Source organism: Protopterus annectens, chromosome 3.part0, assembly GCF_019279795.1.
Source record: "Protopterus annectens isolate FY-2018-M chromosome 3.part0, PAN1.0, whole genome shotgun sequence".
Taxonomy (NCBI): Eukaryota; Metazoa; Chordata; order Ceratodontiformes; family Protopteridae; genus Protopterus; species Protopterus annectens.
The window spans coordinates 1,522,587,063-1,522,612,116 of NC_056731.1; the positions used below are offsets into that span (position 1 = coordinate 1,522,587,063).

The 25,054-nt window shown below is 40.7% G+C and overlaps 1 protein-coding gene across 1 annotated transcript in view; it reads left to right on the forward strand.

Annotated features, from left to right (window-relative positions):
* The window catches only part of SMCHD1 (structural maintenance of chromosomes flexible hinge domain containing 1), a 3,546,415-nt gene that overhangs the window by 1,460,923 nt on the left and 2,060,438 nt on the right, over window positions 1-25,054 (forward strand). The window contains exon 20 of the mRNA XM_044065561.1: window positions 7,209-7,353. Coding sequence (XP_043921496.1) covers window positions 7,209-7,353 — 145 coding nt within the window. The remainder of the gene's footprint in view (window positions 1-7,208; window positions 7,354-25,054) is intronic.

Below are 25,054 nucleotides of genomic sequence, written 5' to 3' on the forward strand. Positions count from 1 at the left end.
TAGGGATGAGAAAAGTATAACATCTAGTGGACAAAGTAGTAGTGCAGTAAGCAAACAAGGGAGCTACCAAGCGTGGAGCTGTACTAGAAGGGGGAGAGAGGATAGCCTATGTGGCCATCCGAGGAGACTGTGAGGGGAAATGAAGGAGTAAGGAGAGGCAGCTGCTGGCTGCTTAGCTAGTGGCAGTCTGAAAGTTTAGCAGGAACATTTAGTTAAAACGTAATATAGCATGACTAGGTAGACATACTCTCTTTTTTCTGGTGGTAGAGGGTGGTAGAAGAAGACAATGTCCTGACCGAGTCCAAGGGTATTCTGTGGGGAACACCCTAATAGTGAAATTAGAGGGATACAACCCAGGCAAAGACACAGGGTCGTGGAGGGGATAGCTGTTAGAGGAGGGAGAGAGGACAAACAGATAATGTTAGAGTACAATATTAACATACAGGGTTGCAATTCAGAGTCAGAATGCAATAAAAGACAGGTTATGCAACTGGTAAGCAAAGCAACGTTACACATAGTTGATATAACTCTTTAGGATGTACATATTAATGGTGAAAAGTACATTTCAAATAAATAACTGTATAGCTAATAATATATAGAGCCTAGTGTTACAGCAAATCACCACACACACCAGAGTAATGGCAGTGAACGCATTCACGTTAACATAAACAATTCAATTGAAACACTTTCCAGTCTCTTTAGGAGGTGTAGATGGTGTAAATAGCATGTAAATAACTTTTGAAGTTAGCCTTGGATGATTTTATGAGGGACCTTAGTTTTTTACTGATACTGATCAGGAATGTCTTTCCTTCTTGGGATTTGCTTTTTTTCTGAACTAGTTTCCTCCTGTTATTGTATATCCTGTTTATGGCAGGGGTCGGTCCACCAGACTGGTTTCCTTCTCTTAGAGGAGTGAGTCTTGGTTCTGCTAGGGATGGCACAATCCATGCATCCTTGTAGGTGCTCATAGAGTGCATTTGTAAAGGTTTCTGCATCTTGAGCAGCGTTATCCTTAGGCATGGGGGCTGTGAAACTTACCGCCTCTGTCTTAAGTAAGGAGAAGTTTGCTTTAGAAAAGTTTATTTGCTGTGGTTTAATTAGTTGGTGATTGGGTGTGGACATCCAGAGTGATTAATTTATGGTCTGGTCTAACCAGTGACTGGTTGGCCTCCGGTGTGGAACACCTGTCGCCCATGTTGGTGATGACCAGGTCCAATATGTTTTCACCTCTGGTAGGGGAGTTTACCAGCTGATCCAGGGCATTTGAGTTGATGAATTCCAGGAAGCGCTGGGCCTGGGAGTTTGTACTCGAGTAATGGTAGGTTAATTGAAATCGCCCAATATCAGGGTGTTCGGTAGGACCTTCATGTTTTCCAGTGTCTCCAGAAAAGTGGAGTGGTGGTCCTAGGTCATGGAGGGTGATCTATAGCAGGCCACAATTTGTGTTCAGATTTGCCCGATGTTAGTTGCACATAGATGATCTCAGAAGTATCATGCTGCACCACTAACCTGGAGGTGTAGGTATCCTTGATGAATATGGATACACCCCCTCCTTTTGTGTTTTGGTCCGTGTTCTGTGGCCGAAACGTGTGGTATATGTTGTAGCCTGGTAGTGCTGGGGTGCTCTCTGGAGCCTTGAACCAGGTATCAGTTACTGCACAAGTGTCAATGTTCTCCATACTGAGGAGTGCTTCGAGCACGTGCATTTTGAGTTTTAAACTCCTGGTGTTGAGTAGCATAACCCTCAGTTTTTTGTTAATTGTGCTGTGTACGGAGGTGGGTTTGACTTTTGAGCCTTGCCTAAAAAAGGCACTGTGGGGGCAGCAAGAGCCTTGGCCAGTATTCAAAAGCCTAGGGGTGATGGGTGCAAGTCATCTCTTGGGAAGCAAAACAGCTTGTCGAGCATGTCGACCCAGGCTGACAGACACTGGATCCCCATTAAAACAGAATCTTTTGGTTCATGGAACACAATTTACATCTATGAAGACATTTGTATTTTGTGGACCTCCAGGCTCCATCACAGCAGTATTTGTAGGAAAATGTAATGGAGCACCTTTGTGTCAAATATAGGATGTCTTTTAAAACAAGAAAACACAAGTCCAGGCACTTTACCAGTATTCTTTTACTGAGCTAATAAATGAACGTGAAAAGAAGTTTTCCCTTGGGGATCCGTGGAATATTGGAAACAATAGCCAGATGGATGACCGTTTTCAACAACTTGAGAGACTAATGTCTAAAGAAATTGCTTTGATTCTCGGCACCCGACTTCTTGAAAAATACATTAGTTTAAATATTACACCAAGGGGGTTGCGAATAGATCGGCTGCCAGCGGCTGATTTTTTTGGAAGAGGAACAAGACCTCTGATGAATGGAAAAAAGCCTCCCTTGAGTGTACTACGAAATGGCTTCACATTTTGATTAAACGAAATTCCAGGACACACGAGAAACTCAAAACTGAAATACTGCATTTACAGGATGAGGTGGTGGGGGAATCCTGTTTTAAAACGCAGTTTTCAAAGATTAATGACAAAATTTCTAAATTAGAAACTGAAATTATTATGCTTAAGAAATAAGTTAGTACGAGATATTAAAGATTATGAGACTGGGACTCTGTTTCCATGGCAGCGTGAGACTACACGCAGTAGGTCAAGGGTCAGAAGTGGTGCGCAGAAACGCCGAAATACTTCAGCGTCTTCAGCTGAACAAGAGACAACTGTTTCTCTTAGTAAGAATGTTACTTTTTTGAATCCTGCCGATACGGTGAATGACAGTGTGAAAAATTTATCAGCTCAGGGTGGGGTTGATAATTCATTTCAGAACAGTAAAAGTAATCGGGGAAGGAACGGTCGTAAGGGCAGGAATCGTTTCAAATAATTTTACAGTGAGTCAAAATGACATACGAACTTTGTGTGTTGTTAATTTGTCTGATTTGTCTCTTAACGATGATATGAAAGCTGTGTTATTAAAAGGCTGTAAATTTGTGCCAACGTATTTTCCCTCCTTTGGAGATATATATTTAGAGCTGAGAGCTTTTATTAGGAAATTGTATTTAAATGTTTTTCTTTCAGGATAACACGATTAATGATATTAAAAATACTTCTTTAGATGTGACTGTTCCTGAAACTGATGAAAACTGTGAATTTGATGAATTGTTAAATGTGTCTTTATGACTATGATACTGTGGAAATGGATAATGATGTTGGTGGGGTTACTACCGAATTTGATCTTTACCATACGGAGTATGGAAAACTAGCACTGCCCCAACTAGTATCTGATAGTAAATTTTCACCCGTAATGAAGGTGCCAGCAATTACTGCTTTCTCTAAAGTGATATTTAAGGAAATATCACTATTTGTTAATAATTCTAATAAGAATAGAAAGCCGTTTAATTTAAATAAGAATGAATGGATGGCTTTGAAAAATTTGATACAAGTAAAGAGAGATTATATTTTTAAATGTGCTGATAAGGGTGGAAATTGGGTCATTTTACATAAATCAAAATATCTTGAAATGGTGGTCGATTTGTTAAATAATGCTTCTGAATATAAAAGACTAAGAAAGGACCCAACATTAGATTTTAATGATGAACTGTTAGCATTATTAGAGCGAGGGGAACATCTTGGCTTCTTTGATAGGAAGGATGTGAATAAATTGTTTAAGAAACCTCAAATACCTATATTTTATGCTCTACCAAAAATACATAAATGTCTTGAAAAACCTCCGGCTAGACCCATAGTATCAGGTATAGGCTCGCTTTTGAGTAATGTTAACATTTTCTTGGATTTCCACTTAAAGAAATATTTGAATAAAGTTGCAGCACATATTACTAATACTCAAGAACTGTTAGATATAATCTCCCAGACGAAATGGTGTCAAGACTATTATTGGATGACAATTGATGTGAAATCACTTTATACGAATATTAGTATAAGGTGGGGTTTGGAAGCAATGTTGGAAATGTTAGGAGATGGACCCAGGACTACTTACATAATTAGCCTTTTGGAATTTTGTCTAACTCATAACTACTTCAGTTTTAACAATGAATTTTTTCTGCAGTTAAAGGGGACATCTATGGGGGCAGCATTTGTGCCCTCATATGCTGTCATTTATATGGGATTTTTTGAAAGGAAATTTATTTACCCTACCTCTTTTTATAGGAATAAAGTTATACTGTATAAACGCTTTATTGATGATGTAATCATGATTTGTAAGGGTGAGATTACTGAATTTTTGGATTTCTTTGAGATTTTGAATACTAATGAACATGGATTGGCTTTTTCATATGACCTTAGTAGGGAAAACAATAATTTTCTGGATGTAATGCTATATAATGATTTAGACCAAATAGGCTATAGGCCTTTTAGAAAAACTACTGCAGTGAATATGTTTTTACATGCTACTAGCATGTATCCGGAACATTTACTACGGTCCTTACCTTTAGGTGAATTTCAAAGAATATTAGTTCTTACTAGTGATCTAAGGGAGAGAAAAAATGAAGTAAATAATGTGGAAATGAGATTAAGTGAGAGGGGTTATGATAAAGGTGAATTATTCAAGTGTAAAAAGAAGATTCTTGGGGAGACTCATGAAAAATTATGTGGTTACAAAAAACAAAAATATACCAAGGAAAAACGGGTAGAGATAAAACATACTGAAGATAATGATCTAAGAAAATTGTTTTTTGTAACTGCATTTTCTCTCTTTTCAGATGAAATAAGGAGAATAGTGAGAAAATATTGGTATTTAATTAAAGATGACAATATTGGTCAACTGTTCCCTGAGCATATCACTTTCTCCTATAAAAGGGGAAAAAAAATTAAAGGAATTATTAAACTTTAATTTCTTGAAAGGGAATGAAATTGATAGCATGACTCCAGGAACATTTCCATGTGGAAATTGTAGTTTATGTGATTGGGTAAAAAATGTGGATACTATTAATGGTGTTTCCTTTAATCCCAAAATTTTATTTTAACTGCAGATATATAGGGGTAGTGTATGCACTATGCTGTTCATGTGTAGACACTTGGTATATTGGGCAAACAAAAAGAATGGTAAGAATTCGTATTCTCGAGCATTTAAGAGACATCAGAAATCATAGTGAGGGTAGCCCTGTGGCCCAACATTTTGCTGAAATACATGGTTGTTCCCCTAATTGTTTGAAATTTTGTGTTTGGGGTAAGTCTTTTTCCATGGGATGGAATGAATATCTTTATAAGTTACTTGAATTAGAGACTAAAATGATTTTAAAATTTGGAACTTTAAAGCCCTTTGGACTTAATCTAGAACTGGCTATTTAGATAGTAATTATATGAATTAATAGTTAAATAATCATTTATGGTTTTGTAAAATATATAAAAAAATAAAATATGTTTGTGATAAGAAAATTTCATATTTTGTATTTATATATATATATATATATATATATATATATATATATATATATATATATATATATATATATTGATATAATATTTTGGATATAGATTTATAAAACTTTTTTCAGTGAAATGTGATGAATTTGATGCAATATTGAAAAACTGATGAAATTGAATAATTAATTAATTGGATAAATTGTTTGCGCTAATTGCTTTTTAATGTGTATGCATATGTATAAAAAGATGTTTGAAGCATACACACTTTGTGATCCGTGAAGGCGAAAGGCCGAGGTACCAGATCTTGTGCTATTAAAGGAAAAAGAATGCTGGTAAAGTGCCTGGACTTGTGTTTTCTTGTTTTGCTTGTGACTTTATTAAGGTTTTTGGAACGGAATAGGATGTCTTTTACTTTAGAACAAATTATGTTGTTGGTTAATACATTTTATGGAGTTGAAAACAGAGGTAATCCAGAGGGCTCAAGTGAAGTCTGGTATCCCACCTGTGAACCCAGTGTGTGACAGGACTAACCGGAAGCAGAGTTACAAAGGCTTCATCATATGTACACAATTTATGGAGTTGCTGACAATGCAGCTGTTGGATAGTGATAGAATTAGTTTACATAAGCAGCCCGGCTGGGGTGGGGGGGCAGAGCCACACACCCATACAAAATGCCATTTTTAGTGTTTGTCTATCTTCTTTTATTGTGTATTATTTATTCAAGGTAGTGATTTACAAAAGTTTCTGTGATGTGTGTTGAAGGTCTTTTATAGTGGTTTTATTTTCAGGTTTATGATTGCATAGTTTTCATTCAGCTGACCTTCGATTTCATGACAGTAACACCCATTTGTGGATTCTGTATAAGTTTCCATGCCTCCTGCTGTGCTTCTGATGCCCGCCCATAGTTGGTGAACTGTTGCTCTACCCCTCTCCCCTCTAATCAGTCACATTGTTATTGTAATTTGTTTGTCTGTTAAGAATTTCTGTGACTTGCCTGTTTTTAAGAGAAAATATGCCCTGCTTGTGTGCCAGTCAGCCTTCTTTAGTAAACTTTGTTTATGCACACTTGAGATTTCATATACTTGCTTGAATGATTTTGTTGATTAACACTGATGTAGGTAACCTTCACACACTGGACCCAACCCAATTTTTTTAACCAAAGGCACATCATGCCTATTGTACCTGGTGGACTTCTTTGAGAAGGTCACCCAGGTAATGGATGAGGTAATGGATCATACTGCATACCTAGACATAGCTTAGGCATTTTATACAGTAACCTACTTGGGAATTGTAAAGTTGGGAGGGTGCCCTAATGGTTAAGGTGTTTGCCTTACAAACACAAGGTGCAGGGTTTGAGTCTCACAAGAGATAATTGGCTAGGCTTAAAATGGCTCACAAGGGCAGTTAGCTTAGTACTAATCTATGAACCTATAAACAAATTCTGAAACTGTATGCTATTCCATTGCTGTGCATTACTTTCAAAGCACAGGTTACAAGCTGTATTCCTGTTAAGTTTTTTTGTTATTGGTAAGCTACTCCATTGGTGCATTTCCTCTTTGGTATTAGTTATTATCAGATTGCATCAATGGAGAGAAATGGAAGATCTTAATTCAGTCTTAGAAAAGTTGACCCTGGCCCCATTTAAACCAGCTGCTGAGTAATTGCTTTTTTTTTAAATAATGTTGTCTGTTGCTTGTTCTTTTGGTTTTGTTGAAAACTACTTAATTTACTAGAGAGAATGCTCTACACATTTAAAAGCGATGCTATTATATTTTTACTTTGAAAAAGTAAATAAGGCTTCTTTGTTGAATATGTGCTTTAATGTTTGTTTTTCAGAGGGAAAACCTGATAAGTTTTCTGTGGGTGTTTTGGATCCACCATTCCGTGTTGGTGTTCCATTTAACATTCCTCTAGATTTTCAGGATGAATTTGGTCACCCCACTTTCCCGACATGTGAGATGAAGCCTACTTTGGAAGCTAAGTAAGTAAAAACTGTGGTTTTGTCTTGTTTTTCTCATGTTTTCTTTTTTTTTATTTTTCAAGAGGATGCTGAATATTACATGTATTGGTATGGTTAATAAAGTCCCTGAATATGTATTTTAGATAAGATGTCGAATCGGTTTTAGACTGGATTCTTACAAACAAACCAAATAACTTAAATTCCTCTGGCCGCCTTTTTGAGTGTATAGCTAACCACCTACCAACTTATTCTGTCAGAAACCATCTCAGCATATGCAGACAGGTAGCCTATAAACAGGTAAGCAATGTAAAATACTTCCACAATCAAACTCTACAACCAGAGTATCCTAAAACATGCCAGATGATGCAGTAACCCATTTTGGTAATACATTCCCAAACATCCTTGATCCCCAGTAGCCACATATCACTCAGAACTGAGAGAGTCAGGTCAAACCCGGCAGCCCAGTTAACAAAACACACCAGGCAAATACTTCTTCAGAGAGACAAAACATGGAAAATATAGTCCAAAAACAAAATTCATTCCAGAGAACTTCAGATAATTAAGAAGTCTTGCAAGAAAATTAATAAACAATGACAACAAAATTTCTACTTCACCAACCTTTAGACAACACACCAAAACAGTACAAAGCTATTGTGGTCCTCCATAAACTACTACACACCAACCAAAGAGCTACTCCCTCATCAGCAACCAGTAACAGCCCAGACAGTGTAGCAACCCAGTTCAACTCCCACTTTATAAAGTGTACTGTCTCTTACTTAAAGCACTCCCACTACCCCATTACAACAAACTCCTCTAATAACAATTCTATATCCTTCTCTTTCCATCCTAGTCCCAACTACCACCATAAAAAATACCTACAAAAGCTCAAACCAACAGTCTGAGCAGCTGGCAACCTACCAACAGAGTACATAAAACTCGTTTCTGAAACTCTGGCATTCCCTGTCTCTGTACTAGTTAGCTGATGTTTCACTGAAAACCACAGTCCAGATATCTGAAGAAAGATTTCATAATACCAATCCACAAAGGTGGAAATTCAACTGATCTGTTCAAGTATAAGACCCATAGCTTTGCTATCACCACTGTCAAAAATATTAGAACAATGTATCCACTCACAGATCTCAAATATCTTGCCCAAAATAATCATGTTTCCATGACTCAGTATGGCTTCTGTCCTCATGGCACAATTACTTCTCTTATTAGCTTTACCAATACTATCAACCACAATAGAAAAAAAATGGCAGTCCAATATCAGTACTCTTCCTGGATCTGTCAGAGGCCTTTGACACAGTTTCACATCAAAAACTTCCCACTGAACTCTCCTCCCTAGGTCTAATTTAGCCTTCTCTCACTTGGTTTCATTGCTATTTCTCAAATAGACAATTCGTAAAATGGAAACAAGAATTCTCCTCATTTCTTCCAGTCAAGGTTAGAGTCCTTCAAGATCCAATACTAGGCCCACTTATATTTAATATATTTGTTAAACTCCATACCTCCTTTATACAAGCAAATGTAGTTCATTATGCAGATGACGCAACCCTCATCTTCTCGGTCCCAATTCTACAAATCCTCCAGGAAAGTATCCAAGAGTCTTTCTCATTTGTCATATCTAGGCTAGGCACTGCAGACCTCCTTCTAAATGCAAAAAAAGAGTAAATTAATGCTCTTTACACCAAGACAATGTAATGCTCAAAAACATAATTTCTATCTTGTTTCATCTGACAGTGCAGTGATAAAAACTTTGACCGAAGCCAAATTGCTTGGAGTACTTGCAAATGACAAACTCAGATATGGTTAACATATTCTCCAAACTAACAATAACACACACACACACACACACACACACACACACACACACACACACACACCTTCCTATACAGAGAAAATACAATCTCTTACAGCATGCACAAAAAATCCATAGTAGCAACCTACCTACTCCCTATTTATATGCATCGCCTAGCTTCTCAAATCTTAACATTACCTTGAAGTCCTAACTTGATGCATACTGTAGTAAAATTGCAAAATTCACTGCATGTTCATCATCTAAAACCCACCACTGGGCAGTCCTAAAGGACCTAAATTGGTTAACACTCACAAATCAACTAACTTAACTCACTACTACCCACAAACTTGTATACAAGCCAGATAGTTGCCATTCTCTAAAAAAAAAAAAAAATAAATAAAAACAAAAACAAAAAAAAACATATCAACTGCCACAGAGCAACAACAGAACACCACTCTGAAATAAAAAGTCTCTCCTGGCTGTAACCAACTGAGAAAACTCTGCTGGAATCTGTCTAATGTTAAGTTGTCTATCTCGCCTTCATTCTTGCTGGATGGGTTCGGAGCCGATCCTCGGCTCCAACTCGGCCTTCTACTAAAGCTTGAGAGCTATTTACCGGCTCGAGGCTTCCCCATATCCCACAATGCTAGGCGACAGATACCCAGATCTCATTTGCTGCTTCAGCTACGAGGTTGCGATTTTACCGGCTCCAGGTCGTATAAATCTTTTCTTGTGATTTTACTGTTAATATTCTTTTATATTTTGATAATCTTCCCTCTTAGTTTAATTAGATCATGTACCACTTGAGATCCCACTTAGAAACTCCTTTTTTGTTGTTGTTTCAGAGTTTCTTCCCCCCCCCCCCCCACACCCTTTAGGGTAGTGTTAGGCCTTATTAGCTACTTTTACTTATAGTATTATATATATATATATATATATATATATATATATATATATATATATATATATATTTATTAGTAATAGTTGTGTGGTTATAGTTATTGTTGTTATAATTATTATTATTACTGTTAGTTTTCCCTAGTGCTTGTGTGTGTGTGCCTTGTTTTAAGCACTAGTTACCTGTTTCCTTTGGTATCCCTTTTTTAATATGTCTAAAGATACCAAAGTCTCAGGTTTCAAGAAGTGTGACGTGCTGTCAGAAGATGTCTCTGACAGACGGTCACACTTCTTGTGTTTATTGTTTGGGCCCCCTACACCTGCAGGACTCTTGTTCGGTCTGCCACGCCTTCAGTCCGAGAGTCCTGCAGGAGCGTAGGAACAAGCTTATTTTGAGGGGCTTACTTAAGCCAGAAAGATCCCCGGCTAAGCCTCCGTCGGGTAAATCCTTAAAGCCCGCCGAACAAGCGGAGCTCCTGCCTCCTCGTCGGTTCCGGCTGGAACCGACACTTCGAGACCTCAGTCGGCTCCGACCTTGGTGTCGGAGCCTTCTCTGAGCCGAAAACATTTGCGGTCCCCCTCTTTAGAGTCCGTTCGTTCGGCTCCGGGATCTCCATTGCTTCAATCGGAGCAGAGCCATAGGTCCCACTCCTCTCGGTCCTCCAGGCTATCCGATCATGACTTGGAGAGGGTGGTCAGTAGGCTTCTAAACTCGCAGGCACTGGCCAAAATTTTGACCAGCCCTTCTCAACAGACTGTGGCTATCCCTCTGTCTTCAACAGTTCCTCCTCCAACTCTTCCACTGTGTTCGGAGCCGGAGCTCGTTGGGGCTCGAATCGTCAGAATGTCGGAGCCGATACCACACCTTTCGGCTCCCTCAGCTCTGATCTCTTCATTGGTCCCGTCCTTGGAGGGATCTGGGCGCCGAGACTCCCTCGTCTGCTCGGAGGGGGCGAGGGGCATCGGACCCTTGTCTGACCCCGTTCTCCCTCTCGGGGCCTCGAAACAGGTGAGCTCAGCCCCAACATCGGCCTCGGAGCTGTCCCTCACGGTGCCGGGAGGGGTTCACATCTCTTCAGAGCGTGGACCCTCTTCTCTGCCTGACAGGAGCATCTTTGAGGTCATGAGGAGAGTGCTGACTCCTGTGTCTGTTCCCCGATCGGCCCCTTCGGCTCCTCCCCCCATGGTGCTGCATCGGTCTCTGTCCACCCTCCTGACCCCAAGCGTGGAGAGCAGATGCTCCAGGTCGCCCCATCCTCTTCTGAGGCCTCCTCTGATCATTCAGAGGAGCCCCCTCGGAAGAGAAAATGTAAGAGGAAACATGTGGCTCCCCCGAGTCAGTCAAGTCTGACACCGACTTGGCGGATTCGGAAGGGTCCCCAAGGTCCCCCTCTGAGGATGTCTCCTTTTGGACATCCTTGAGATCCTTAGGCAGAGGGGGAACTGGACTGCCCTTAACCCTTCCGAGGACGAGTCTGCGTACCTGGACGTGTTTGGTTCTCGCCCTTCCACCTCCTGGGTGTCTCCGCAATTCGACCCGCTCATGGAAGTGGTGGCTCGGAAGGCGTGGACAGCCCCGGACACAGTGGAACCAACTCCCCGCAGGCTCGCTAAATTCATTACAGCCCCATCTGACAAACAGTTTCTGACAAAGGGTGTCCCTGTTGATACCATGGTGGTGGCAGCAGCCACTAAGAAGGAGTTGGCTGACCCTTCCATGCCTGTCCATCCACCTAATAAAGAATCTAGGACAATGGACAGGTACAGAAAGCAGATGTTTTCTTCAGCGACCTTTTCCATGTGGTCGCTGAATTATCTGTGCCATTTCACCCGCCTTCAAAGGGATCTTCTCAAGGAACTGGGTGATGCCCTTCAGGATCCATCAGCTGCAGGGTCTCAGGAAAAGATTCAATCCCAGCTGGCGACCCTTAACTCTATAGGCAACTCCTCCATGTGGCTCGTTTCTTATGCAGCCGATGGAGCGAGTAGGGCTGCAGGTACAGGCGTGGCTTTGAGAAGACATGCCTGGTTGTGGTTATGTAACTTTGCTGACCCCTTTAAGGCGTCCTTCACCAATACCCCCTTCGATGGTTTGGCTTTGTTTGGACCACAGGTGAAGGATACCCTTAGGTGTGAGCAGGAAGGCAAGACTCTCTCTGCCGTGGGAGTCCGTTTTTCTCCTCCCTCTAGACCATACCCTAAAGGTCAGAAGAGTGAAAAAAATGTAGTTTCGGAAACCCCAGGGAGTCGTGCCTGACACACATGGCGAGTTTCCCTCTAGGGGCAGAGGAGGGAACAATAATAGATGCTGCCCGAGGGGCAGAGGGGGTCCGCAAAATCAGGGTAGCAGAGAATCTTTCTCTGACAAACCCTTTCAGCACCCCTGAGGGGCTGCCCGACTGTCCACCTTCGGAGGCAGTTGGGGGAAGATTGTCACTGTACCCAGAAGCCTGGCAACTCCTCACACAAGACAAATGGGTACGGTCCATCATATCCGTGGGTTACAAAATCTCCTTTGTCCACACCCCTGTACAAACAAACAGGTCCTTTCCAGATGTTCCACCCGGTCTAAGGGAACAAGCAGTACTAGAAATTTCAAAACTGCTAAAAAAAAGGGCCATCCAGCCAGTCCCAGCAGACCAGCAAGGATCCGGGATTTACTCCCAAGATCTTTTTTGTACCAAAAAAGACAGGGGACTGGAGACCCATTTTGGATCTCAGCAGGTTAAACAAATCTGTTCAAAGAACGAAGTTCCGGATGGTCACGCTTCAGTCCATTCTACCCTTTTTGGGTCAGGACAATTGGATGTGCTCCATAGACCTTCAGGATGCGTACTACCATATCAAAATGGACAGGCGCTCCAGAAGGCTTCTCCGCTTCCGGCTGGGAGCCAGTCACTATCAATTCAGAGCACTGCCCTTTGGTCTCACCACAGCCCCCAGAGTGTTCACCAAATGCATGGCAGTGGTTACGGCTCACCTGAGACGGCGAGGATTCCAGGTGTTTCCATATCTAGACTGGCTCCTAACTGCTTCCACCAGGCATCAACTACTGCGAGCCAGGGATTTATACCATCCAAACTTGCTCCGAGCTAGGTATCTCTCTAAACTTCGAAAAGTCTGCATTGTCGCCTTGTCAATCTATAACCTTTATAGGCGCAAGATTAAATACAAAAGAGCTGTTGGCAAAACTTCCTTTAGAAAGAGCATCAGACATTCACCGACATGTCCAGACCTTACTACAGTGCAAGAGATTTCAGGCCAGATTTGTACTGAAAACCTTGGGTCTCATGGCAGCAGCAATCGCATTACTTCCCCTGGCTCGTTTTCACATGCAGATCCTTACTGGCCTCGACAAATTTAGTTCCCATTCGTTTATAGTCACCTACTGGAGCAGCCTTGGAATCTGGACCCAGTGCCAGATCTATTCGTCCATCAGTCGGGCGGGCTGCACCAATCCCTTCAGTCTCTCAACCTCACAGCTTGGTTGCTCCACTTCCAACCTTAGCCAGGCTTCCACAGATTTCTCAGCCAGTGCGTGAAATCATTCTTTCTTCGCACAAATCAACTACCAGAAAGACTTATGCTAGTAAGTGGAAACATTTCTCTTTTTGGGTAGAAGCTAGAAATATAGACCCCTTTACAGCCCCTGTCCATAACGTTCTAGATTTTTTGGCAGGACTTTTTCAAGCAGGTTCCTCATCTGCCACCATTAGAGTCCAGTTGGCTGCTATCACTAATTTCCACACTGGCCTGTCAGAGACCAGCATCATGTCCCACAAACTTTTTAAAGCCTTTCTTAAAGGGACTATTTTTACTTAGGCCCCCGGTTAAAGATCCCCCGCCTCCGTGGGATTTGAACCTGATATTAACTTAATTGATTCTCCCTCCCTTTGAACGTGCGGCCTCCTGCTTCTTAAAATTACTCTCCTGGAAGACTCTCTTCTTAGTAGCCATCACCTCAGCTAGAAGAGTGTCGGAACTTCAAGCCCTCTGTATTCGTCCTCCTTATCTTGTTTTTCACAAAGATAAGAGTTTCACTCAGGACTAATCCTTCCTTTTTACCCAAAATACCTTCCGAGGCAAATCTGAATCAGACTATTGATCTTCTTGTCTTTTTTCCTGACTATTCGAACAGAGCTGAACAAAAGTTGCACTATTTGGACGTTCACAGGCAATTACTTTTTTATTTGGATAGGACTAAGCAAACAAGAAAATCAGACCAACTATTCCTGTCCTATGCTGAGGGCAAGCATGGCCTGCCAGTTTCTAAAGTAACCTTATCCAGGTGGTTGGCTTCTATTATTACTTTGATTTACCAACTGAGACATAAAGAACTCCCTACAAAGCCAAAAGCTCATTCCACCAGAGCATTAGCCACGTCGGTAGCTTTTCAGGCAAGACTTCCAGTGGAATCTATTTGTGCTGCAGCCACATGGGCCACTCCTCATACTTTCATTTCACATTACAAGTTGGATATGGCCTCCAGGAGTCGAGCTGACTTTGGTTCCACTGTGCTCAAGAGTCTGTTCCGATGAGCCACCCAGGGCTAAGGTGCTAGGGACGCTGTCCCATCCAGCAAGAATGAAGGCGAGATAGACAACTTAACATTAAGAAGTTATGTACCTACCATAACGTTCCATGTTAGTTGTCTTCTTCTCGCCTTCTTGCTTGCGTCCCACCCTCCATTCCCCTAGCCTGGACAGACCGAGAAGAATCCCTTTGAGGCCTTCTTCCTCTGGTTGACTCTCTTCTAGGGTACGTCCTCTTCTGTTTTTAGCACTGTAGGTAAACCTTGTAGTGGAGACAGGTGTCTCCATGGTGTTAGCTTTGCCAAATGAGATCTGGGTATCTGTCGCCTAGCATTGCGGGATATGGGGAAGCCTCGAGCCGGTAAATAGCTCTCGAGCTTTAGTAGAAGGCCAAGTCGGAGCCGAGGATTGGCTCCGAACCCATCCAGCAAGAAAGAAGGCGAGAAGAAGACAACTAACATGGAACGTTATGGTAGGTACATAACAACTTATTCTAATTATGTTTCAAAACTGTATAACTGCATCCTACTACAGGTAAAACTTACTGAAAAGAACAAATGCTTTAGAAATCTGCCAAAACATCATCTGCAATGCACGTGGCTCTGTTTTTGCTTTACACCTGGTTATTTGCCAATGCAGAAAGAAAATTCAAACTGTAATACCTCTGTCAAAACTATTGCTTCTCTGTACTAACTTCCCATATGGTGATTGCTATGCTTCCCTTTATGTCCTACTATAAACATTTGATTGATTTTGTGTCTTAACTACCATTTTGTTGTGTCTTTTGGCTTTTCCCAGTTAGGGGTCGCCACAGTGGAACTCCGGTCTGCTAATGATTGGTAGTTGATTTTTACGTGCCGAGTTGCCAGCCCTGACGCACAACCTTCAACGAAGGTACGCCCTTTCATGCATGTCTCCACGCAGAAGACTCTCTAGCTGAGAGTCGAACCGGACAGCGTCTTACTGTGAGGCGACAACGCTACCGCAGCACCACCACCGCGGATTGTTTCTTAACTACCTACTCATACTTAATCTTTCTTCCTCATTATACCACTACTTGCTAATTCGGTCCTAATCCAAGCCATTGTCTTCCCTTTGTTTCTTTTGTACTTCTGTCTGCTACAGCTTTATGCAAATGTGCAGACTTTCTATTATTTTCATCCTTTCTATAGTTGCAAGTTGTATGACGCTAGTTTAAGCATTAATTATCAGTTACAGCCAATTACGTGTGCAGAAATGTGTATATAACCAAGACCAAATATTGTATACAATGTGAAAAATGAAAATATATTGTCTCTGTATATGAACATAGAGCATTTCTCTCAGGGTCTCTGCTGAAAAAGGGTATCAATCCCAGTTGGACCTTCTTGGTCAACAAAGATAGATAAATCCGTTGGGTAATAGTAATGTCAATGCTGAAGCATACCAACAGAGGTAATGTGATTTCAAGGAAATGCTTAGTCAAGAATGTTCTTACAGTGAACTCTTGGTTTTAACTGTCAGCAGCCATCTGGTAAGAGGAGCTTTCTCAGAAGGTGGTCATTCTCATTATTTCTCTCATTGGGTTTGGAATGAGTTCACTGAAATGACTGATGTTCATTTCAGTTTGAAGATTTTTGGACATTTTTCTTGGTTATTTTCTACCTTTGTGTGTGTGTATTTATTTATTTGCCCATTGCTTCACTCCTTTAAGTTCTTACCTATCTGTCCCTGTTCTTCCCTGGACTAACTTCATTTCCAAACTGGAGCCGACGTGGAATTTAAAGGTGTCCTGAGGAATTTTATTCACAACTACAAGGGGGAGGGATTTTTTTTTATTATTATGTTTCACCCTCATTTTTGTCTGCCCTTCTGCCCTACATTTATCTTGTAATGCTATCCAAGGGCCACTTTCCTGTGTGGATTACACCTCTACTCAGGTAGAACAGAGATTAACTTCCTTCCCCCCAGAATAGACACACCTATCCCTCCCTGCCGGTGCCTCAGATGCTAATTAAACCTGGGTAGCCTGGACCATTGTTAGGGCTTTATCTCTCTGCTCCACAGCTCTGACTTGCATTCCTTTCTCTTTGGCTTGAAAAGTGTCTCCATTGATTTTGTTTTCTTTTTCATGTAATGTTTTAATAGTATTATGTAGAATACCTAGAAGAATTCCATAGAACGTTCAAGCTGTAAGTTAAGCTGCTTACATAAGCAAACATTTTTCCAAAGCTAAATTCGAGAACATCAAAATAACTTTTAGTGAAAGAAGTATCCATTTAACACCAAGAAGTGCTGCCTCTGATGCTTGAATCATAAACTGTTCATTGCTGAGTAGATTCTCCATGCAAGATTGTCTACAGTCAGCAAACCTCAGTTTGTTTCTGTTTTGTATTTATCTTTTAATACTACCTGTAAATATTCACCATATTGTGTTTTGCTGCTCCAGTGAGGGGAGACTAAAGTATTTCCCTGTAAGAGAGTCTCAGAATACAACATTTTATGCTCGAAATGCATTACTTGGGCAAGTGGAAAAGGTTACTTGCTGGTACCTATCCAATAATAAGGGCCTATCAGGGATTATGTACCACTGGTGTTGAAATATATGTGAGTTATTAGCATCTGGTCAGTCTTACTCCTCTGTCAAGTTGTATCTTGTGACTATTTCAGCACATCTGCTCATATTTTTCTGGCAAAACAGTTTAAATGAGTTTAAAAGAGTTTTACACCCAAATCCTTCTTGTCAGCAGGTTGCTCCGTCCTGGGAACTTAACTTTGGGCTGGAAGAGTTAACCATATTTTCATTTGGACCTACATGTCTAGCATACTTCAGGTTTATTACGTGGAAAACTGTCATCACTTTGACATCTGCAAGAAGCGTATCTGAGTTGCAAGCTCTCATGGTTGGGGGGGACCCTATCTTGTCTTCCACAAAGACAGGAATATCATTAAGAACAAATGACCCATTCGTGCCTATGGTGGTTTCAAAGTTCAGTTTGAGTCAAGCCACAAGTAAGCCTGTATTCTGTCCACATCCTCAGAATTAGGGAGAAAGGTTTCTACATATTATGGACATGCAGAGACAGATTGGGTATTATCTTGACAAAACAAAAGTCCTTCAGAAACCTGATCAGCTGTTTGTTTCTTATGTTGAGAGAAAGAAAGACACCATGTGTCAAAACAGATTTCCAAATGGTTGCCCTCTGATATTGCCTTTTGTTATTCCCACCATGGTAAGCCAGTACCAGGCAGTATCAAGGCTCACTGTACTACAGCCTTGCCGCCTTTGATGGCATATTGGAAAGGGGTGGACTGTGGCAGTATTACAAAGGCTATGTGGTCCCCTGTATATACCTTTTCAGACATTATACATTGGGCTCCTTTTCTACATCCAGGACAGGCTTTGCTTCGACTGTTCTCTAGGGAGTCCTGAATCCATATAATTCCTCATTTCAGGATGGATAGACTTTGGTAAACATCACATGTAGCCTAATGCTGCTGCAGGAATGGAAATGATGAATATAGTACAGTTATGTTGGATGCACTTACCCATAACAGCAGATGTCCAGATTCTTCACTGCTGCACCCATCCTCCATTTCCTATTTTTGTATATAGTTACTTGTTGGGATATACAATTGTTTATTTCTTGTTTGTGTAGATGGCTCCTCCCTAACCTTTGGACAAGAAAGTCCTGAAGATTCTCCACTCTGACTGCTGATTTTCCCTCCACAGGTCTGTCCAATCAGGTGTGGGAGGGAACCAAAGCTTTTAGATACTGACTAGTTGTTGTGCCTTGGGCCAGACACAACCCATAATGCCTAAAGGCTACTGTAGCAGTGATGCATTCATTTACTGTTGTGGTTGAGTGCAATTTGCCCAAATTTGCATTCCTTTGGCCCAGACAGTTTGTCAGGTTGTAACCTAGGTTAGTACAAAGTACAGCTTGCTGAACCCCTCTTAAACATCTTTAGAATTGGTTCATAAGTTCATAGGTTCATACTAGGCTATCTGCCCTAGGGCATTTATAAGCCTAGCCATAGTGTGTTTGGCTTTCGCCACCCATTTTAAATTAATTTTGCTATGCCCTTTGGTCTTTGTACAAGATGTGTACCCTAACCTCTGGAGAATGTCAGTTGTGGTACCATTTGAAAAGGGTAGCACCACCACAAATACCAGACGCTGTTGACTTGTTAGACTAACCAGCATTATCTGTAAAGTGGCCAACTTTAAAAACACTAAAAATGGTAACTTGCAGGCCTTTGACCATAATCATTTGGCTTTGTGAAAAGTAGATCCTGTCTTCTTAGTATGGTTAATTTCTTTGAAAATGTAACAACAAAGGCCGTTTTGTTCATGCTAGTTATGTGGACCTTGCTAAAGCGTTTGATGTGGTTTTCCATGCTAGCATTATCGATAAACTCACTAGTTTAAACTTGAAATTATTTGACACCCTTTGTTTTGCAGACTGACTTGCCATTTAAGCACATATTGTAAATGTGTGTGATATCTCCTTATCCAAATGGTGTGTGATTAGTGCTCTCCTTCATGTCTCTGTGCTGGGTATTCTCCTCTTCAGCGTTTACTTTTATGATGCAGAAAGAGTTGTCAAAAGTCTATGGCAAGCCAAGTTGTTGATAACTGTAAACTATGTGCTATTATTGATACTTCCAGAGACACTTGTATCCTCCCTGAAGGTCTTCCCAACCAAATACTTGGTGTACTGACCATGGCCTTAAGCATAATGCCAAATAATGTAGAGTATTTGTCGTTTGAAAACAAGTCTATCCTACTGATTACTGCATAAGTGGGATCCTGGTTAAGACTAATTCAGTCATTAAAGATGTAGGTATCTTTGACACTGAGTTGTCCTTTGATCATCATGTATTAGTTGTCATTTAGAATACCTTCTACCTTGCCCTTGTAATTTACCAGTTATCTCTTCCGTGTCCAAATATTTCATAATCCTACATCTGTTCTTCCTTTGTCAAGCCAGTCATAGAATGTTGTGCACCATTTAGAATGTATCCAAACAACTTGCCAAGTAGAAAGGTAGCAACGTTTCCAAATGAGAATAATCATTTTTTAACTAAAGAATCAAAGGGCAAAGTTCCACTAGGTACCTGGATGGATTACGGAGGCCATCTCCCTTTTTATTGAAAAGAAATTAAATGGAATATTAAAATTTGCAAAGTTCTGTCCTTCGAGACACAGATGATTTTATTCAGAAACTTACTGTCCGTTTTGACAGTGTTCCGCCTAATCTGAATCTTCAGCTAGCGACCTTAGATATAAACAGCCTTTTCACTGTCATTCCAAATAATATTGGAATAGAAGCTATAAGGAATATTTTAATTTCATTGAAGCAACCTTAAAAGTGGGAAGAATTTGTGCACTACTAGAATTAGTCCTGGAAAATAATTTTTTTGTGTATGGAGATTCCATATACTGGCAGAGGTGGGAAGTAGCCATGGGCACTCCCTGCACTAACAGCTATTCCAATCTAGTCATCGTAGAATGGGAACGGAAACATCTACTTCACCCAGTAAATCCATGACACAAAAATGTCATTTACTATGGCCGTTTTGTCAGTTTATTTATTCTGTGGGATGGAACCAGAGATGATTTTGAATTATTCCATGATTATTTGAACAAAACTAGTTTCCTGAAATTTACAGCCAATTATTCAACAACATCCATTGATTTCTTAGATGTGATTATCAGCTTGAAGGAAGACAAAGGTGTCGATATAAAGCTATTCAGGAAAAATACATGGAGAAATCACTATTTGTTAAAAAGTAGTATGCACCCAAGACACACAACGAGAAACATTATGTGTAATGAGGTCACTAGAATAACCAAGCGATGCACCAACGAATCCACAAGGAATAAAGAAATTCTTTTTCTCAAACAGAATTTAAAGCAGAGAGGGTACAAAGATAGAGATCTATCCATACCTACTTCTAGAATATCTACAGGTAATACTACAGGAGAAATTCAAAATATAAAAAAGGACAACTTAAGAATGACATTGACATACAGCACTGACAATGCACAAGTTAAAAAGGCGATTGAGCAATTCTGGCCGATTTTAACACAGGATCCGCTACTGAAAACTATAGTAGGAGATACTCCATCATTCTCATATAAGAACAAAAAGAATATTAAGAGATTATTATGTCAAGAAAATGGATTAGAAGCACCACAACTTATAGGACGTAGTGGCACTTTTAGATGTGGAAATTGTCTGGCTTGTCCACATATAGATGAACGAAATACCTTTTTACATCCAAGAACTCAGAAACAGTATAATTTCCATGTAAAAGCTATCTGTCTAACGAAAAATGTGGCTTATTTAGACGTGTGCCTTATGCCCTGCCTATTATATAAGCAAGACCAACCAGCTTTTTAAGAATTGTGTCTTAAGACACCTGAGAGACATTCGTAATAAGGACATGCATAATGCTGTAGCAGAACATGTAGGTTCCCACTTGGACCATTATTTTAGTTTTAAAGTGGTTGATTAAGTAAAAACGATGATGAGGCAATGAGACATTGTAAATTATACAGAATTATGTGAAGTTAAATGGATAATAAATTTGCGTTCAGATCAATGGCCTGGTTTAAACAACGTTATTCCTTTGAAACCTATCTTTTGTTAAAGACAAGGAGACCTACTATAGGTTAAGGTAAATGCTTGTTTGTTTGAGCCATGGAATATCGATAGAGAAATTAGGCCCAAATCTGTTGGTCCTGAAAGAGGTGTGTAGCTTTTTAAGTTCATTGATTGGACGAGTTGTTTCCCTGAAAGATGAGGAGACCTATTATAGGTTAAGGTAAATGCGTGTTTGTTTGAGCCATGGAACATCCAAAGAGAAATTAGGCTCAATACCATTGGTCCTGAAAGAGGTGTGTAGCTTTTTAAAGTCATTGATTGGACGAGTTGTTTCCTTGAAAGGAGGAAGTCATGATCTAATATCCGGAAATATTCCCTTTTTTAAACTAAACCCAGTCCCGTCATACATTTATAGGATCTGAGGAAGAATACATCGAAAACGCTTATCGTAGAGATAAAGGGACCTTGTTTTAAATTCTTGTTGCTCATTGGAGCCTTATTGACATTTGCTTTCATTTGACCGGACCTGCTTAACCAGCAGATACGCTTGATTTAACCATATTGCAAAGACCAAGGAATCTTGTCTTTAATTTTAGCTGTTTATTAAATATTTGTTTTTAACTGACCGGACTTGCTCATTCAGCGTGTCAGTGATACATTTCATACGACCGTGGTGGTGCAGTGTGCTTGTTTTTTTCTCCAAATCAAGATGGTGGTCATTGCTACACCTTCAGCTCTGAAGCTGGTGGGATCCATACATTTTACCTTTATCTAGGCTTCCTCACCAGTAAAAGTCATTCAGCTCTGCTTCCCTTGCATCTGCGTTGGCGGCTGGATCCTGTGGCATGGGAACCTTTGACCCATGTTTTATCAGCTCTAGGGGTGTTGGATCCAACTATCCAGACTCTGGTCTTTTCAGACCTGATGTCAGAGTCTCAGAGCTGAGTGTTGTGGTGGACAACTCTGTTGCTACAATTGGCGACATCAGCTTTTGGCAATTCACCTCCAATCCCTTCCTCAGTACATATCACATTATTATACCATTACTCCAGTCTCAATGGTCTCAGAAGTATGATTCCTTGTCTCGATCTATCAGGCTAACCCAGTAATGCAGAACTCATTTAAACTGGTGGCTTCTCTCTCCTCTGATATTCACTGGCAGACCTTTTCAGATTCCCTTCCCGGTAGAAATGGTAACTATGGATGCATCCTGTCTTGGGTGGGTGGAGGGACATTACAAAGGGAGAATGATCCAAGAGTTTTGGTCAGACTCAGAAGCTTGTCTTCACTTAAACATCATAGAGATGAAGGTTGTTCTTTTTGTGGAAATTGTAGGACTGTCGTCCTCTAGTAGTGATAAACATACAGACAGTCAATATGTCAGAAGTCGGGTGTGTAAACAAGCAAGGGGAAACCAGATCTTACCTGTTTAGTCATGAGACCATGAGAGTGCATCACTGGGAAATGACATGTCACTGATTTCTGACTGCAGCACACATTCCCGGAAGGTGCAACAATCTATTGGACAGGCTCAGCAGGAATCTCCTCCTGCCTGCTCTGTGGTTCCTGAATCCAGTAATTGAAAAGCAAATTTTCAGGCACTGGGGCAATCCCTGCTGTGATCTGTTTGCTACATCACAGAGCATCAAGTGCAGCAGTTACTTTGCCATTCTCCCTCATTGGGGAAATAACCCTCTCCCTCATCGGGGCAGAACCCCAGGGATGCTCTAACCAGTCACTCACCTCTGGAATTACATTACACTTTTCTTTTTTTTTGTTCTGATTACCAAATTCATACAGAAATCCATTTGGTGCATGGTCAAAGTCATCCTCATTGCCACATATTGACCCAGACAGACGAGGTTTCCTCTAGTGTGATATTGCTTACAGGAGTCCCCCTGGTTCTTTGATCAACTAACTGATCTCATCTCTCACCCATCTGGGGAACTTGACCTGGACTTCCCCAACCTGAAGCTGATCACTTGGCTTCTCCAGTTCCGATGATTGGATGGAACACATCTTTTCCTACTGATGTGGTTATCTTTAAAGCTTCTCAGAAATTCTCCAAGTGTGGTGTGTGTTGTAGTAAATGGAAAAGGTTTATCATATTGAATCTCAAAATATAGAACCCTTCCCAGGTTCAGTTTCAGATGTGTTAACAGTTTTTATCATTTTTGTTTTCTTTAGGGTCCAGTTTTGGTTAAGGTTCAGTTGGCAGCCATTTTCTCCTTTTATGTTTGTTTTCAGGACTCCTCTCTGGCTTTCTCATAGGCTTTGCAAAGCCTTTCTTAAATGTACCTTTCATCTGAGACCTCCCATAAAGGATCCATCTCCTCTGTAGGATTTGAACCTTGTGTTAGAAACATTGTCTAAACCTCTGTTGGAACTGGTCTATTCTGCAGAGCTAAAATTCCTTTCTTGGAAAACTGTTCTGCTAGCGGCAATCACTTCAGCCAAAAGGATTTCAGAACTGCATACTTTGTCTTCCTTGTCTCCTTACATTGTTTTCCATAAGGATAGGATCACCTTGAGGATCAACGCTTCCTTTGTCCTAAAGTAGTTTCTGAGGCCAGCATCTCAAAATCCATACATCTTCCTTTGTTCTTTCCAAACTAACAAAACAAAGGAGAATAAAATTTGCATGCACTTGATGTACATCTTTTTTTGTGCATCATTTTTATCTTTACAGAAGTGCACCTTTTAGAAAAGGTGACCAATTCTTTGCATCCTTTGCTCAAAAACAAATTGGGTAAGAAGGTATCGAAAATCTCCTTGTCTAGATGGTTATCAGACTGCATTGCACTCATCTACAAATCTCAGAGTAAAACCTTAACTCTGCAAATCCAGAGCTCATTCCACTAGAACAGTGGCAACCTCTGTAGCATTCTTCAAGCTGTTACGTAGTCATCAACTTGCATATTCATCAAGAATTGCAAGATGAATTGTATATCCAGAGCCAGAGCTTCATTGGAGACTTCCATCCTAAAAGGTACATGTCTTGAGGCCCCCTTATATTGTGTAGCCTGAGATTCTGACCCATGTATCGGATTGGATGGACTGAACGAATAGGATATGAAAATTATGTACATAACCTAATGATAGATCCTTTTCATCCCAGTTAGTCTAATACAACCTGCCTCATTTCCCCTACCAATATATGTAGGATCTGAAAGACTTTTTTTCTTGTACCTAAGGCAGTGCAAGTGTACGTCCATTAGAAACCACACTTGATCTGAGTTAGTCAGGGAGGAGCAAGGCATAATGGGGCTGCAAAATCTTGGAAGGGTTCAAGGTTGGTGCACAAGTTTGTCAGACTGGATCTGAGTGGGGCTGTCTGAGACCGTTGTGTTGTATTAGATGTAGTGGGTTGATAGGATCTGTCATTATGGTAAGTACATAAATTTCATTTCGTTCTTACATCTGTAGAGTAACTAGCTGGGTTTTCCAGTAACACCTGCAATTGGCTGAAGATAATGATCCTGCAGGTATTAGTAGTTATGAGAGGTCTGAACTGTGTGCACTGAGTGATGTTTTTGTAGATGTGTGAGCTAAAGTGCAGTTCAAAGGATCATAGGGGATTACTAGGCTATTGGCCCTGAGGCCCTTATAAGCCTAGCCAAGAGTTTAGCCCATGTTTAGACAAGTCAGCACCCAGAGCCCCCCTGTCCAGCAGGGACACAGGTGGAATCCCAGGGGTGTATTTTCTGTTTCCCCATCCAGTTATTCAGCTTGCGCTTAAAAAGAGATAATGAGGTACTCTGCTTGATGTTGAGAGGGGGTCTATTCCACAGATGGGGGGAGTCTCTGGGACACAAATCTTTTCCACCAGCAAGTCCTATTGATATCACAGACCAGGCTGAGGTCGCTCGAGTGGAGCTTGACTTGTGGATATGCAGCAA